This window comes from Nelumbo nucifera, chromosome 7 (assembly GCF_055504915.1).
Source record: "Nelumbo nucifera cultivar China Antique chromosome 7, China Antique-T2T, whole genome shotgun sequence".
NCBI classification, from domain to species: domain Eukaryota; kingdom Viridiplantae; phylum Streptophyta; class Magnoliopsida; order Proteales; family Nelumbonaceae; genus Nelumbo; species Nelumbo nucifera.
In genome coordinates, this window is record NC_142655.1 from 29,491,599 (window position 1) to 29,508,886 (window position 17,288).

A 17,288-nucleotide genomic window follows, 5' to 3' on the forward strand; every position below is an offset into this window, starting at 1 on the left:
GGTCTGTAGTTTTCATGGTGATTGCTAAATGAGCATATACTTATTTCACGTGAGTGTCAGATATGTAGGCTTTCATGTTTTTATAGTAAGAAAAGAATAAAGTTATATTAAAATGTTGAAGCTGTCCAAGCCAAATGTACTACTATACACCAACTCCCATGCTCTAGAACAGCCAATTGTAGAATTAGACCTGCATCTGCTATCAAAACAGCAAATGTCAAAAAGCAGAGCATGATCCAACCAGTTTTTCCACAGAGCCAGTCACAATTTATCCCTAAAACTTTCTGCTTGGAATTTCACTCAGCCTAGCGCTCAACTGACCTGTACTGCCTGTTTTCTGCTCCTGATGCTCCTAGGAACTCCCCTCATAGGTGTATGTTTTGATGGTGATAGTCTGTAGAAGTTTGGCCTGTAGCTTTCCAGTCATATGTTTAATGTATAACCCCTGTAGGTTTTCATGGTTTACATAGTTCTCAAATCTCAAGTATGTAATGTAATACTAGCAATTGCACTATGAAAAGAAAACTTTTTAAATTCCTTTTCTCTTGGTGATCATGGAATATGTTGTTTTCTTGGAAGGGTGATGGTTGAAGAGGTATGGACTCCTTGGATATTAATGTTGAACTTTTGTGGACCATAAGATGTACTAATGAGTTTAGTTCTTATAAAGTACAAGTATATTGTTAAAAAAATAGAAAAAATATATATTAAAGATTACCTCTGTAAGTTTAGGGCTTTTTGCTGGGAGGTGATTCACTTAAAACAAGTAATTGTGGGGTTTGACTGCTTACCACCTTCTAATTCCTGTCCATTTATCTTTTCATTTTCTTTATTTGATTTCTTGACTAGGCTACTTGAAGTGGGTAACTTATTTCAGCCTTATTTCTTTTCCCCTCCTAAAAGGAGAGGAAATATACTATGGAGATGTGCTAAGGCAGGAATATTGTGGTATGTATGGGAGGAAAGATATGCAAAGGTGCTTTCTGACAAAAAGCAAAGAAAAGAAGCATTGATTTAATTAGTATCTGTTAGAATGCCTTGTTGGGTTAAAACAAGGAAGGAGTTCAATCTTTTCACTGTTGATGGCATCATCAAAGCATGGCAAGCAGTTGCTGCCTCTTGCACAGCTTACATATTCAGGCATCTTGGCTGGAGAGTTCCTCTACCAGAAGTACTAAAACTTAATTTTGATGGTTTTGATCTAGGCAACTTGGGAACTCTAGTATTGGTTATTTATTCAGGAACTATAAGACAGACACTTGTCCTATGCAAGCACTATAGGGTATTGTGATTCCATTAGTGCTAAACTCTCTTCCAAAACCCAAAGCCTGAGGTTTGGAATATAGGTAGAGCAACAAATTGGTGGTGGTGGAGACTTTAAGACCATCATAAATTGGATGAAAAATAATATACCTGGACCATGGAGGTATAGACATGATATCAGGGAAGAAAAATCTATCAATAGAAAGCTAAATGCCTTTTTCAATTGGGTGTTAAAATTAGCTAATTCTGTAGCTGACACTGGCAAGGGTCAAGGGAAGGAGTCAGCAGGACTCAGCTAATATGGGGCCCTAATCTAATGAACTGGTGAGCAAGTTAAATAAAGGGAGGGAAGGAGCCAAATGACTAACCTTGATTGTATTATATCTCTTGCACAATCTAAGTAGGGAGTGCAGAGGCAATATTTTTCTCATGTACCATTCATTCTTTTCTCAGGTATGAATGGAATCAACCTGATCTTTACTGATAAAAATATAATAAAAATTAAAGTATACCTGTCACCCAGTCTGAGACTAAGTACCTGTCTTGGATGTCTTGGATTCTGAAGCATACACATATCCATGATATATAAGTTTTACCCTCTATCTGGTACTTTCATAAGTTTTATCAGCCTTTGTGTAGTGCTTTTACAACATTTCTCCAGGGAAAAGAAAGCACAAAAAAAGGGTTCTCTATGCCTAGTAGCATTTCCTTCTGCGAGGATGCATTGTGTCTGCATTCTTTCATTTTTCTAAATACCTTTGCTTATTTTAATGATTTTCCCCTTGTATCTCAGGTTTTCTTAATGTAGATGATGACGATGTGGAGGATGAAGAGGACAATGGCATGCCAGGAGGTGAAGAAGCCCAATTTTTTGATAACAGTGGATGGTCATTGCGTACAAGGTGGTTCCTTTTCTTTGAGCCTCCTTTATTTGATCGTGAATAACTAAATATAAAAATGCATTAAAATAAAACAAAAAGAAAAATAGGATGACAAGTAATCGCCAAGGAGAGGAGAAAATAAACAAAACTTAAGTTGGATATACCATTGTTTTAAAAGAGAGAGGTGCAGTAAAACAAAAGCACAATGGCTTCCTAACAACCGTCATTTGAGGTGTGAGGTGAGGTGTCTGCCTGAACAAAGTGGAGCAGAACTTGTCAAAAAAAATTGGACACATAAAATATGGAAATCTCTATGCTATTTTGAATAAAACACACAAATCTCCATCCTAGCATAATTTGATAAGCCATATTTTAATGCCTATAAAATGCTATAATACAAACACATAGAAAGCATACAAATCCCTGAAGGGTGAAGGCATTAAGGTAAGAAGTCAAAATTTAAAGTTTCATAATAATTATAGAATAAATCATGGATGGGTAGCAATAGGGGGCAGAGCTCTTATTTTAGGAAAGAAAAGAAGAGAAGGGGCTCTTCAAGGTATTCAAAGCATCTTTGTTTTTATTTTCTTTCTAAAAGTTGATAGACCATTACAATGGTGTAAAACACACAAGAATAAATAACAAAGCAAAATTACAGAGGGTGTGTGCTTGGGTTACATTGCCAGTATGCCAGATGTACAACGAAGATTAATGGTGGCTTCTTTCTCTCCTATCTTGAGCAAAATATAGTTGACTTTCCATTTCCATTATTTTCCTCCTTTTTGAATAAAAAAATGTTATTTGATTTTTAATTTCTTCTTATTATAGTGATTGAGTTCTTATTATTCATTGCATGTTAGCTTAATATATTTCTTCCCCTTGGATTCTGTTTTTTATAGAGCTGTGGCAAGGTATCTCCAGACCTTGTTTGATAACGAAGCTGGGCACAGTAGAAAACTACTTTCAGTGGACAACCTCTTAGCTGGTAAAACTCGAAAGGAAGCATCAAGGATGTTTTTTGAGACGTTGGTGAGTTTATCACATCTTGTTTCTTCTGGTTACAAAATTTAAGAATTTCATATTCACTGATATTGTATATCTTCTTTATTTGAAGATACTATATGACTAGGAAAAATAACATTTGGCTCTAGTATTCTTTGGTCGTTTGCTATAGACATGAACTTTTCCTTCATGTTCAACTCAGTTTTATTACGGTACAATATTTTTTCATGCATTTTGAAAAAGGGTATTATTAGTGCTGGGCTTTTTGAAAGCTTTATTTTGATTGATCTACACTTACCTCCAATTTGCTCTTTAGAGGACTTACCCTTGATATAAAGGGGGGGGGGGAATTTTTTTAATGTATTGGTGTAGCATTTAAATCATGCAACGCATTACGGTTTTTTTTCATTTTTTTGAGAATTTTGTTTTATCATAAATGATATGAAGGAGTTGCATCCCTACATAAATGGTGCCTCCAGTAGTAAGATCAAGGCACAGGAAAAATGCAAGGGATTTTTTGCCTGAGGTGCATGTCTTGTTGAAGCAAGGCACAAAATGTTTTTATTACAAAAGAACACCAGAAAAATGTAAACTTGAATTTGCTAAGAAACTAAATGTTTTAAAAGGTCTATTGACTCAAATAAAAACATAGAAACATAACATATACAAAATAGCAGTTCATAATAGCAATTGTGGAGGTGTAGGCAAAGAGGGTAGTTTCGATTCACAAGAAGTTGTGACAGAAAGGAGCCTAGAGGGGATACCAAGACACAAATCATCCAGATCCTGGAAGTGGCATGGCTTAAAATGTCCTTGAATTGCCTAATAATTCCACGACATATTTTCATTTCCATGGGTAACAAAATTTTACCGGAGTTGACATATTCCCCAATGACGAACACTAATCAGCACCATGTGTAGTACAAGAGATAGTTCCCATGGCATTTCCATTTCCACTTTCATGGGCAGTGACATGAAATTTTACTGGAATCAACACATTGCCCATTGAACACTACGTCACTACCAGCACTTTATGGAGTGCAAGAGATAGTATGTACATATTGTAGATGTGTGGAGTAACAGTGTTATTGCCCTCCTAACTTACATGATTAACACTTTGAGCTAGCTCAATATTTCATTTTAAACATGAAGTTGAATATTGTTTTTTTTTTTGTGTAATAGATTATTTGGTTGATCTATTACTGCCATTTACATTTTCTGAGTTTAAATTTTGTTTTAAATCATTCTATTATGAAGTTTTGAATCTTAAGGCATAGACGATGGTGATGTAATTGTGTAAAACTCAACTTTGATGGTAACCACTTGAGAATCCCCTTGCACTTCCAAGTTAAGAAACCCAAACTGCTTAGCAAATTTTAGATCCTGAAGAAGACTATACAACTCTGCTGTCACTGCACCAACAATGGTTATAGGTCCTGAATATAAAGCAAGCACCTTCCCTTCTGATGGGTAAGAAGAACAGAAAATGGGATGGTGGACACTTCGGCTAAACAAGGGACTACAAGACAACAAATTTTTTGGGCAAAATTCTAAAGTTTCTTCTGGTGGAGAACTATCCACCTAGATGTAATTCCTTCTATGTGATGCTTAATAATATTTATCTTTATTGATAAAAAAGCTTAGATGACAACTTACTTGAATCTATGTTTATCTAGTTAATTCTGGTTTTATGGAGCTGAAGAAAAAAGAGAGATGCAAGAGACAAGGAAGATAACAAAGTTATGTGAACAACCATAAAGTATTTGGGTGTGTGAACCCCTATTCTGTATTTATTCCAATCATCAATTTTATGTAGAAAGATACTAACAGCCCTGACTGTCCATACTCCAAGAAAATCCCATTACTGTTCAAGTAATTGGATGACCATGATTGGTATATAAAATCCCATTGCTGTTCAAGTATAATAGGGATGGAAAAGTTGTGCTGATGTATGTACTAGCTAGCCACATTGATAACTTATGATCGGTTTGGCTTAGTCAAAAACATCTTTTCAACAAGTCATTATAACATACCTTTGTCCTCAAGAGTCTAGGACTGTTTCCTTTGATCTATGGTTTGGTCAATAGGAGTATCCATAATCTTCACACCTAATTTCCTTGTGTCCTGTAAATCTAGGGTTTGTTTCCTTGGTGCAATGAAGGTACCCATATTGTACTGCACGACTTCAATGTCCAAGAAATGCTTCAGAATCTTTAATATTGAATTTAGCAACAAGGTTGCTCTTCAACTTGGCTATAATGCTTCAGAATTATTATTCCTTGTGACCACAATGCATGTAGTGATTAAATTCCTCTCTTTCAATGAAAAGAGTAATCATCTTGTGATTGTTTGAAGTCATCCTGCTAAAATGCACATCCAATTTTTTCTAACTTGGCTCTAGGACATTGCTTTAGTCCATGCATGGATTTTTTTAATCAACAAATAACAATAACAATAAGATGTTGTAAGACAAGAAGTGATGGATTCTTTTATGCTGCTGGAACAAAAGTCTTTTGATAATCCATACCATGGGTTTGATTATATGCTTTAGTTACTGGATTGGCCTTATATCTTTCAATAGATCCACAATATTTGTGCTTCGTATTGAATATGCATTTACTGCCTACAGGGTCTGCCTTGTGCAAGATCAATCAAATTCTATATCTGATATTTCCGGAATGTGCCCATCTCTTGTCACATTTCCTTCCACTTTGGATGAGAAACATCTGCAACATTCTACATGATTCATGCATTCTTTTCAAGGGAATCTTTTTCAAAAAAAACAAATCTGCATGATTCATGTAGCTGACTTGAAACAGTAGAATGGTTTATGTGATTTTTTCTTCCTTTTGGTTTTGACTCAGTTATGTTTGAATCAGTGCTGATGACATATTTGGGGCTTTTGTTTCTCTCTACCTCTATCTGATGTTTTCTATCAGCGAAGGATTAGTTTCTTATTTATCTTAATGTTTTGTTATGTTTCCCGTTTCTTTGTTTAGCTTATTGCAAGATTTGTTTAGTAGTCTACTAATTCAATTATTGGTTTTTTTATTATATTTCTGGAATCCAAATGCATTGATACTTTTCCATATTCTCTTTTTTCGTAAAATTCCGTATTGTGCAATCTGCTCATTATATACTGTAAATTTAATCATATGCAGGTTCTCAAGACAAGGGATTATATCCATGTAGAACAGGGAAATCCCTTTGACAAAATACATATAAAGCCCAGAGTAAAGCTCATGAAATCAGAATTCTGATGTCTACAAAGGAAGTTTATACAGAATCGAACATCACTCCCTGTAATTCTAGAAGCTGACGCTCGACTCCCCTCATGGATCTTCTTTCTCGTTGATTATGATTATTTTGTCTTTTTCAAGTTGTGTATTTTCTTCTTTTTTAAATGTAACAGGTAGATCATCACGCTAAGGGGATGAGCAGATAATCTGTAAGCTTATCAATCAAAAAAGAAAAAATGAGCAATCGCTTGTAATGTAATACCGACTGTACCCATATGTAAATATCTGTAAAATTATATCCATAATTGAAGGTGATAATTTTACTAGTTTCTATTATTAGAGCAAGCATTTTCGAGACCCATGACAATTTGAATGTTTTTTTTTTTCATTTGACTTGCACGAGTTCTGTTCTTTTCCGAGGGTGGTTTATGCCACTTGGATCCTGCTGTTCGCACTGCTGTTTATCACTTGCAATTGTAAAACCAATTACAAGTGATACACTGACATGGGCCCACATGTCAGTGTACGGAATACTACTGGTGTATTCACTTGTGGTTGGTTTTACAATAGCAAGTGGTAGATAGCAGTGCGAACAATTTGGGAGTGGGCTAATGGGAAAATGGCTTACCACTTTATGGTTATTTGTCCGGTTACTTATTTGGGGGTGGGCTTCATCTTTATTTGGATGCATTTGGAATCCTCCCCTGAGTTTGCAAAGCTTGTTCTTTTTTTCGTTCTTAACATAGTCTAAGAAAAGAGGGAAGATCGTGTGGAGAAGCGGTTGTGTGCTGGTCCGTATGAGAAGAGAGGAATTTTAGACTTTTTTTAGACAATGAAAGATCTAAGGAGATTTTAATTGTATTGGTACACCTAAGGGTTAGTCATTGGCTGAAACCTTTGGAACTTTTTTCAGATTTTTCCATGGCTGATCTTTTGAGAAAGTGGAAAGAAATTGCTACCTTGACTCAGTGTAAAATGACCTCTAGACCTTCTTTGGTCCCCCCTCTCCTTCAGGATTCATGAAACTGAATTTTGATGGTTGTAGTTTAAAGAATCCTAGGCCTACTGGGATTGGGGGAATTTTCAGAAATGAGGTGGGATTATTTTTGCTATATTCTCTGGTCCTATTGGTGAGGGTGACTCTCTTAGGGCAGAGATTTTAGCAGCTTTGGAAGGAATCAAAAGAGAGAGGATTAAACATTCAGTGCTTGATCATTGAAGGGGACTCGGAGGTGATAATTAGGTGAAGGAAGACAACAATGGTTTGTGGAGCTACAAAAATGAAAAGAAAAAATTTAAATGGCTAAATAGGGATATTGAGGTGAAGTACAGCTGGGTGAAGAGAAGTGCTAATTCCATGGCTGATGGATTGTCAAGCAAGGGGTGCTTAAGGATTCTTTGTTTTGGGCCATTTTTTAGCTTTCTTTCTTGTTCTCAGTTGTGGGGGGAGTTAAGATATTTTACCTCCCCTCTCTTGTACTTAAAGTCTCACATTTTTATAATCTAATAAAGCATTCTGTTATTGAACAAAAAATAGCAGTGCGAACAATAGATCCGGGCTTGGCATCTGGAGGTCCTTTCCAAACTTTGGAAAGCGTGCTATCATTTAGAGATTTTATATCATATTGAAGGCATAGGAGTTCATATAATTCCTCGTGTATCTTAGCTTTAATTGGATTCCTGCTGATGTATGATTTCATTGATTTGTAAAGCATCCTTGGCTCCTGCATTTTCAGAGGATGTTTCAGTCAATACAAAGAATGAAAGGAAAAGACAGACATGTTTACTAGAAATTCATTCTCTCCATGTAGTGATCACCACTCCTTGGATGTTGAAACCATGGTCTTTTACACAATTCATGCAATGCAGACAATTTTTGGCACTGAAAAATAGGTTGGGAGAAAGAAAAGTGGTGTTATTGTATTTGTATTCCAGTGTAAAATTCTTGAATTGGCTGGTTTCTAAGGTTTAGGTTCCTGCATGGAGTATAAGTGACATGATTTGAAGTATTGATATGTATCGTTGATACAGCTTTGTGTTTTGCTGATTGAGTTTGATAGGATGGATAAAATATAAAAAATGCCCTTACATGCTTTTAAAATATGTTTTAAAAACTGACCCAGGGGCTAAACTTGTGCGCCTTTGGTTGCGGGTCACTTGGAGGCTAAAATTGACTGTTTGGGTTGAATCAATGTTTTCATTTTGTCAAGAATTTGAGTCACCCAGGGGCTAAAAGATGATTTTTATTCTTGTTTTAGTAAAATCAAGAATTTTGTCAAAAGTCGTCTGACCTAGCCGGTTGGACTGTTAACCCATTTGACCCAGTGATCGGGTTACATGTAGTACATTTAAACATGTATGCAAATTTTTGGAGGCTATAATTTTGTGCTTCGATGTTTGATTGAGGTAATCTTCTTTTTGTTTTTTGTTTTTTTAATTTTGGGTAACATTTCAAGGCTAGTGCACCCCAAGGAGCCGTAGGTGCCTTGCCCCACTATTTTCATGAAAAAAACTCTTTTTTGGCTTAAAATTGCAAAAAATATTTTTACAAATAAATATTTAAAAATTGAATTAAAAATAGGGAAAATTCTAGAGTAGTACCATGTACTTTGGATCTAGTGCCACTTTGGTCCCCGAACTTTAAAAAGCGACAATTTAGTACTTGAACTTTCAAAACGTGCTAATCAAGCTGAGGTAGGTCGGGTCGGCATTGACATGGGGGAGTGGTATTTGTGTCATGGTTGAGCTGGCCAAGAATGCCATGTGGCAACCTCTGCGACTGTTCTCTCTAGCCACGTCAATACTACATGTGACGGAAGAGCACGATTAAGAAGGAGTGTCTTGCACGGGCAAGGAAGCAGACTCTGTTGGAAAGAAGAAACCTCTCGAAGACCTTAGTGGACGACTCCATCTTGATAACCCTGGAAGCCCTATGCATCTAGAACACGAACACCTAACTATAAATATTTATTACCTAGGTTTTCTACTCACTTTGCAATGTGTTTCACAATAATTCTAGGGTCCAAATTTTGCAGAAACAGAATTACCAAACTTTCATTGATGTGCCAACTCTAACCTTCTGTTGCGCCCAAATCATAAAGGTGGCCTATTTAGAGAATGTTGTTCAACATGAACTGTCCTGTTATGCCAAATGTCCATGAATTTGGCCACATCGTACCAGGAGCGACTCTTCAATAGGGGAAAAAGACAGCATCCCCACCAGTTAGTCACTTGTCATCCCCCATGACATGAAGCTCTGATCACATGGTAGATGGAGACAGTTTGCCTAAACGATCACCAGTCACCAAATATCCCTACCCAATTTCCAGGAGAATACACTCTTCACATTAGCCACATGTTTCACAAAAGTTTCTGTTAATAAAATCTTACACAAGACAGACTTGCCAAACTCTGGATGATATGTCAATCTTCTATTAGCCCAAGTATTGGTCTATTTGGAGACCAAGCTTCAATTTGAGCGATTTTGGTTTGGCACGTGGCCATGATTTTTAACACCATGATTCATTTGCAGGTGAGCTCATAATTTCTATTGAAAATTTCCATTCTCACAGACCAAATCAGCCCCCCACAAGATTGCCCCCACAACATCCTAAAGCACATTCCCGTCATGTATTGAGAACATCTCTCGATGATAATCTCAAAAATGATAATGTCATCATCAGGAGATACTCTCAATACACGGTCGAGATGTGTGTGGGACGTTGTGGGGGGCTGATTTGAACTCCCATTCTCATGGTAGCTTGACAGTAGTTAAAAAAATATCTCCAGCACTCATGTGAACCGGTCACAACCAGCCAAATCCCTCTGATGGAATTCCAAGGCTTTACAGTTATCAAAACTCTCTTAAATCCTTCTCCAACCATGAAACCACTTGAGCCTTCCTCCAAATCCAACCATGAGACCACCATCAAGATCATTCTTCCATCTCTCCAGACCCTTCTCCATTGCATTCAATGCCATCAAACTCAGACCTTCTGGTTCTGGTTCAGCAACCCCAAAGCATATATCTCTAGACCCAGTTCAGCAAATCGCCAAAACTACAACCTTCTCTTCTCAGAAACCCAAAAACATCCAACTTAAACCACCCACCTTCACTCAAACCAGGGATTTTTCTTCTGCAAGCTTGAACCCATCTCAGAAGAAGGATGATTCAGTGGGCTCAAATTCAAACTCCCCCCCTTCCAATACCATCCCTGTTGTTTCCATCTTCACTTCCCCTTCTGAGAGTTCTCCTCCAATCGATGCAAGCTCTTCTTTGAGGAAGCCCATTAGTCTGTGGCCCGGAAAGTATCACTCTCCTGTGACAAATGCTCTCTGGGAAGCAAGATCAAGAATATCCGAGAGGCAGATAGACCCACCAAAAGAGGCTCCTACACAGAGTGGATTTTTCACGAAAACTCCATCGCAGAGCCGGACCAGCATTGTCTACAATTTTTCTGGCGATTATGTTCTTAGAGAGCAGTACAGAGATCCATGGAACGAGGTCAGGATCGGAAGATTGCTCGAGGATCTGGATGCCCTCGCTGGGACCATATGTGGGAAGGTAACGAGGGTGTTCTTCAATCTATTATTTACTGCTCATCTTGGTTTTCCAGTGCAATTTTTCTAAATGCTTTGAATATTGTAAGATTCGGATCGTACCGAATGGTTGAACGTTAACCAATGACCCAATGAGCTCTTGGGTCCTAATTTAATGGCGGTTTTCATGGGTTGAAGGGACTAAGTTATTTAGTCCGGTCCAAGTTTTACAACGTAGTATCAAACTTCAAGGTGATAGACGAAAAATCTCTCTCCAACGGTCAAAAATATGATATGATAGTGTATAAAATAATCAAGTACCTAAAAATTAAGTTTTCCTTTGCTTTATTTTTCATCCATAAATATACATAAACATAATATGCCAACGAGGGATAGCACAGTTTGTGCGGTTTCAAATCTCGCTATTAAAGAATTTTGTGATTATTTGAGGTTGTTAATGTAATGTTGTAGTGTTTATTTGAAATTGGTGGAATGATTTCGAAGTCAAAACAAGGCTAGTAAAGATGATTAAATCCAAGGTAACTTTAAAAGAAATAAAAAATAACCAATTGATGATGATTCAATTGGTGAGATCTCTGGATGGTGGGATCTTGCTGCCATCAGGGTTGGGTAGGGGTGAGAAAAAAAAAATCAAATTGGCCGAAAAATTTGACCGAAACCAAATTGATCGGTTCGGTTTTAGTTAACCAATATAGAAAACCGGCAATTAACCGAACCGACTGGTATACATATATTTCTATATATTATATATATATTTATGTATATTATATATATATATATATATATTTTATATATTATAAATTAATAAATATGCATTATACATATAAATATATATATATAATATATGATATATTATTTATTAATTAAAATATAATATTTCATATATATTTATAATTTTTTATTATATATTTATATATATTTTATAATATATATTATAAAAATAAAAAAACCAAAAAATCGACGAACTAAACCAATAGTTAACCGACTGGTTTCGGTTTGATTTTGGTTTCGATTACCAATTTTCCAAAAGTCGGTGATACCAGTTCAGTTTAAGAAAAAGCCCCATGGTTCAATTAACCGAACCATGAGCACCCCTAGGGTTGGGGAGTTATGGGTATATGGGGGATGGAGAAAGGAAGAAGATAAAATTAGGAATGTCAACGGACCCGTTCCCATCCTCACCAATGGAGATAAAGTTTTCCCATCCCCATAGGGATTTCATTCCTTGCCCTTTTTAATGATGTCAAATTCATTTTATTTTTTATTTGTATTTCATTAAAACAAATATTTTTTAAAAATAAAATAGTTATAATTTACAATCTTATCAATAAATAGATTCAAATATAATCAATCATACTTTGAAAAATATTTATACAAATTTAAGCAAGAATTTCCACAAGGCGAGGATCTGAGACCATGGTTTTAAAAAACAACCTGGAAATGGAATCATTCTGGTCACCGGTTCAACCGTCTGATTCGAACAGATGGCCTGTTCTGACAAAAATAAAATAAAAATAATAATAATAAATAATTAAAATAAAGAAAACAGCCAAAAACCATTGAACGGGTCAACGATTCAACCACCCAAATCAACGGATTGTTGACTGATTCCATAATTTTTGGCCAGCGAATATTTTGAACCTTGGTTGGATTAGGGTTGACAACAACTTGCCGACCTAACCCAGTCCAACTTACACCCTTAGTCATTGCACTTGTTCTTCAATTTTAATTCCAATTATCTGTACTTTATTTTACTACTTTTAAAAAGGTCATCTATTAATATTGTAGCACTATCTAAAGAGCCTCTAAAACAAATGTTAGTTTCCCCTCTTGGTTCACTCTTTTTGAAATGCGTGTAGGCTAATCAATTCAACTATACGTCTCTTACAATGAAAGAAGAAACAAGAGAAAGACCATTAATGAAAGCAGTGGTGGTGGAGTCAAGGATTTTCTTTTGGGGGGACCAAGTTAAACAAGAAAATGACTAAGGAGTAGTAGAAGAGGTAACTTTGGAGCGTAGGGGTGCCCACGATTCAGTTACCGTGGGGTTATTTTGTGAACCAAATCAACTTGATCGTTTTTTTGAGTATTCAAATTGAAACTGAACCGATGCAACCGGTTAATCGGTCTACTGGTGGATCAGTTAATCGTAGTTCGATTTTTCGGTTTTTTATGTACTCAAAAAAAAATGAGAGGTCGTCAATCGATCTGGGATTTTTTTTCCATTGGGGAAGAAAAGAGAGATAAGAGAGAGAACTGAGAGATGAGAAACTGAACTCGAAGGCCAACGGTCGGAGACTCGGAGGCCATCGGTCGGTCTGGGGAAGAAGAAAACCAGAGAGTTGAGAGATGGAGAACTGAGAGGGAGAGAGAAAGGGAAAGGTTGATTTGAAGAGAGGAAGAATGGAAGATTAGAAAAGGTTTGCAAATACTAGAAGACTAGCTAGCTGTAGCTACTGTAGCTGAGTCACCAAAAAGGTGAAAATGATAGAAAGTCAGATTTAAAAGAGAAAAAACAAAGAGAAGCGAGAATGCCGAGAAGCCTATTCGATTTTCAAAAATATAAAATTAAAATATATAGTAATATATATATACCAGTCGGTTCGGTTAACTGTCGGTATTTTTTAAAGGTTAACTGAAACCAAATCAAAATTATCGGTTTTTTAAGAATATCAAACCAAAATCGAACCGACCGGTTCGGCTAACCGAGTTTTCGGTTCGGTTTCGATCAGTTTTTTTGGTCGATTCAGTTTTTCGGTTTATTTTGCTCATCCCTATTGAAGAAAAATGGGGTGGAAAAGTTTGAATTTATTATAAATTTTTTAAAAGAAAAAGTAAACATTTTTTCTAATTTTTGGAGTTGGAGGAGCACAGTGATCCTTGACATTTTAGTTCAAGTTTTGGAGGCCAAGGACCAACTTTATTACGTTTTTGATCCCACCTCCTCTTACTAATTATATAAATAACGATTTAAAAAAAAAAAAGTTTGGGAGGCCAAGGACGCCCCACCAATATACTTGGCTCCGCCCCTGAATGAAACTAGGGTCATGGCTGATGTGGAGTGAGTAATTGAACAGGTGGGTGGTTTGAATTGATCTATCCATCCTTGCATGTGGTAGAAATATGGAAGACTGCATAGGCAAGCTTCCTACTAGATCCAATTAGCCCATGATGGATTGTTATGCTCAAATAAAAAAAGGAACAGGTGGCAAGTTATACACCCTATTCCAAATTAAGAGCCATGTGTCCCAAAAACTAAGATTTAGGTGATATTGGCCAATTGGTCATTTTTAAGGATATATTTTCAAGAAAACAGATCCCACATAATTAATTAATTATTGTGTTTTCATTTTCCTCACAATTTGAAAATAATGGAAGTTGTCCTCCAATCTTATAAGAATGGATCACATGTTAGATTAACAAAAGATAAAAAGAAAGAAAGAAATTGGGTCTCACAAAATGACAACATGTTTTCAAGTTTTGCAAACTTGTTTTTTTAATGTTTAAAATAAAAAATTTCTATTGGCAAATGCACGTGTGAACCATGGTTTTTAAAACCGACTCGGTGACTGAACCGAATGCTCAGCCCATTCTAACAAAAAATTAAAAAAATAATAAAATAATAAAAAAACGGTCAAAACCGTTTAAACAGTTAACCACCCGGTTCAACGGTTCGCTGACCAAAATCAACGGTTTTGGGGGGAAATCCGCTTTTTGGGGAAAACGGATGAAAACTATGGTGTGAACTATAAGCCACCACCCTTGGTATGCATCCCACTTTATGACCTCATTTCCTATGAAGTGAGGGCTAAGATTTCTCTATTATTTCAAGTTTTCACACAGTTACCAAAAAAAAGTTTTCACCCGCTAGTAGCAAGACCCTTTTTGACAATTAGTAACTGTGCATGTGCTTTTCACATGACAATAATGATGGTAATAATGTATTCAAAAATTTCTATGAACTTTATGTATTTTTATTTTTTTGTTTTTATATTTTTATATTTTTATTATGAATTAGATGTAGATAAAAAGATCCAAGTCTGATTACATAAACACCTCATAAAAATATGTAATAATCGGATTGAGTTGTGAAGTTTCAAGTATCATTGACAAGCTTACCTGCATGGCTAGATTCATCTTTTTTGTAATGTTTTATTTTTTGGTGTATCTTTTTTATGATCATTTATCTAAAGAATGTAAGATTTAAATACAGGGAATTGGATGAGGTGAAAATTAGTAGTTCAATTTACAATTTAAACATCACAATTAAATAGGGATTAAATTAAAAAATAAATATTTTAGTCAAAAGAAAGTTCCACAATCTTATTCATGTTTGTAATAGTAGTGTAAATATAGAATTATATATGTGTTCAATTTTTTGTATAATTTTCTTTTCTATTTTTGTGTGTAAAAATAATTCTTATATGTCACACATACTTTTTTTTAATATGATGATTATATGATATTATACATGTGCTTGAATTTTTTTTACAAAAATTATGTATTTTTTTTCATTTTTGTATTTTATATTTTAATTTTTATTATTTATTTATGACATTAAATATTAACAAATTAACACATTTGACCCAAAAGTTGAATTATTGATCTTTGCCAAATAGTAAAATAATTTTATTTTTGGTTAATTCTCAATTTTGTATTTCATTTTCATTATCAATAAAAATAATTCTCGTTTAATACACTTATTTTTTAAATTTAATTAATAAAAATATATGTCTAATTTTTTTCTACATTTTTATATTTTTCTATATTTATTTTTATTTTAAAAATTTTATTACCTAACTATTACTTCATAGATTGATCAATTTGAGTCAGATGGTTGAATTGATTAACCACCACTTGATAAAAAATGATTTTATTTTTTAGTCAGTTTTAAAATATATGGATTTATATTGTTAAAAATATTGGCATAGATCTAATTAGTAGCATTTATTAGTGAAAAAATAACTTAAATATACAATTTAATAAGAGAAAATGAGAATTAATACCTTAGGTATAAGACTTAATGAAAGGGAATTAAATGAGGTGGAAAATAATAATTGAAGTTACATTTTTAACCCTTACAATTAGATATGTATTAAATACACAAGTATGGGCATTTTAATAGAAATTAAAGCTCACACTAAATGTGTAATAAAATGACTTTTATACCCTTTCTCAAATAAGGAAATAGAGGGTAATTTTAGTCCAAAAAAAGATTCTACTTTGCATCCACTAATTTGAAATCACAACAAGGATTGTAGAATGTGTCTTTTTATTTTATGGCCGAAGTTCATTGTAGGCTATGACCTTGGCAATGTTTGGTACCATTGTTATTTCTTAGAAAAAGGGTGTTATATAGGCACCAATTCATCATTTTTGGTTAAAGGGAAAATCTATGATGCAGAAAAGATATGATATGGAAAGAGTTTTGACCAATCAAAGCCCACCCATGAATTTTGATAAATAACATCTTATTTGCTATCACTTTTGTGATTTCAGTTTATTGATCAATTGTTTTTCCCATATCATATCTTTTCCATATCATAGTCAAACCCTATAAAACAGGATGCCACCACATTGGCAAACACTCCTCTCATTCCATTTAAGAAACAATAACATTCCACTTAGATGCATATATAATCAAGTGAAACGTCAACCCTAAAAGGGTTCAAGCCTAAATACAATACTAATTATGTGTTCATCACTGGATAATGGAAAGATGCTAAATCCACCCATCATTCATTTCATGTGCCACACAACATCAGTGTTTTTGAATTGTTATTGACTTGAATGGTTGGATTGCTTAGCTTGGGAACCATCCAGGCAACTGGTTTTATGTCACCCTTAACTCGGTCTTTGGCCAAAAATCATTGATTTGATCAGCAACTCACTGACCCGGGTAGTTGAATCATCGATTCGTTCGACCCAGACAATGGTTTTTGGCCTATTTTATTTTATTTTTTTAATTTTTTAATTTTTAAGTTAGAATGGATTGTTTATTCGAACCAGACAGTTGAACTGCTTACCTGATTGTTCTAGAACGATTTTTAAAAAGCACAACATAAGTGGTTCAAATTTTGCATGAATAGAATTACCAAATTTTTGAATTATGTACCGACCATCCAAACATAGCCCAACCTGTAACAATGGCCATGAATTTGGCCACATGATACCGTCGTGATTCACCTGTCATTGCACATGACGTTTAAGGCTATGTTTGGTGTCAAATTCTTTAAGACTTTTCCATAAATTTCCACTTCTTTTTTTTTTAATAAACCAAACATAGCCTAAATAGCCCTATCCACAATTTCTGGGGCAATCCTTCCCTCCTGTTAATCACATG

At 35.0% G+C, this 17,288-nt stretch overlaps 2 protein-coding genes across 4 annotated transcripts in view; both read left to right on the plus strand.

The window, feature by feature from the left end:
- The window catches only part of LOC104593334 (sister chromatid cohesion 1 protein 4-like), a 69,200-nt gene extending 62,476 nt beyond the window's left edge, over positions 1-6,724 (plus strand). For both annotated transcript variants that reach the window (XM_010253090.3, XM_088891334.1), the window contains 3 exons: positions 2,057-2,165; positions 3,044-3,173; positions 6,308-6,724. In XM_010253090.3, coding sequence (XP_010251392.1) covers positions 2,057-2,165; positions 3,044-3,173; positions 6,308-6,406 — 338 coding nt within the window. In that variant the 3' untranslated portion in view covers positions 6,407-6,724. The remainder of the gene's footprint in view (positions 1-2,056; positions 2,166-3,043; positions 3,174-6,307) is intronic.
- Positions 6,725-9,936: 3,212 nt separating this feature from the next.
- LOC104593331 (acyl-coenzyme A thioesterase 2, chloroplastic-like) overlaps positions 9,937-17,288 on the plus strand; it is a 53,693-nt gene continuing 46,341 nt past the window's right edge. Inside the window, exon 1 of one of the 2 annotated variants that reach the window (XM_010253088.3) lies at positions 9,937-10,949. Coding sequence is in view for 1 of the 2 variants with exons in the window: in XM_088892136.1 (XP_088748262.1) it covers positions 10,302-10,949 (648 nt within the window). In the remaining variant the exon portion in view is untranslated. The remainder of the gene's footprint in view (positions 10,950-17,288) is intronic. The other variant, XM_088892136.1, reaches the window with a different exon arrangement.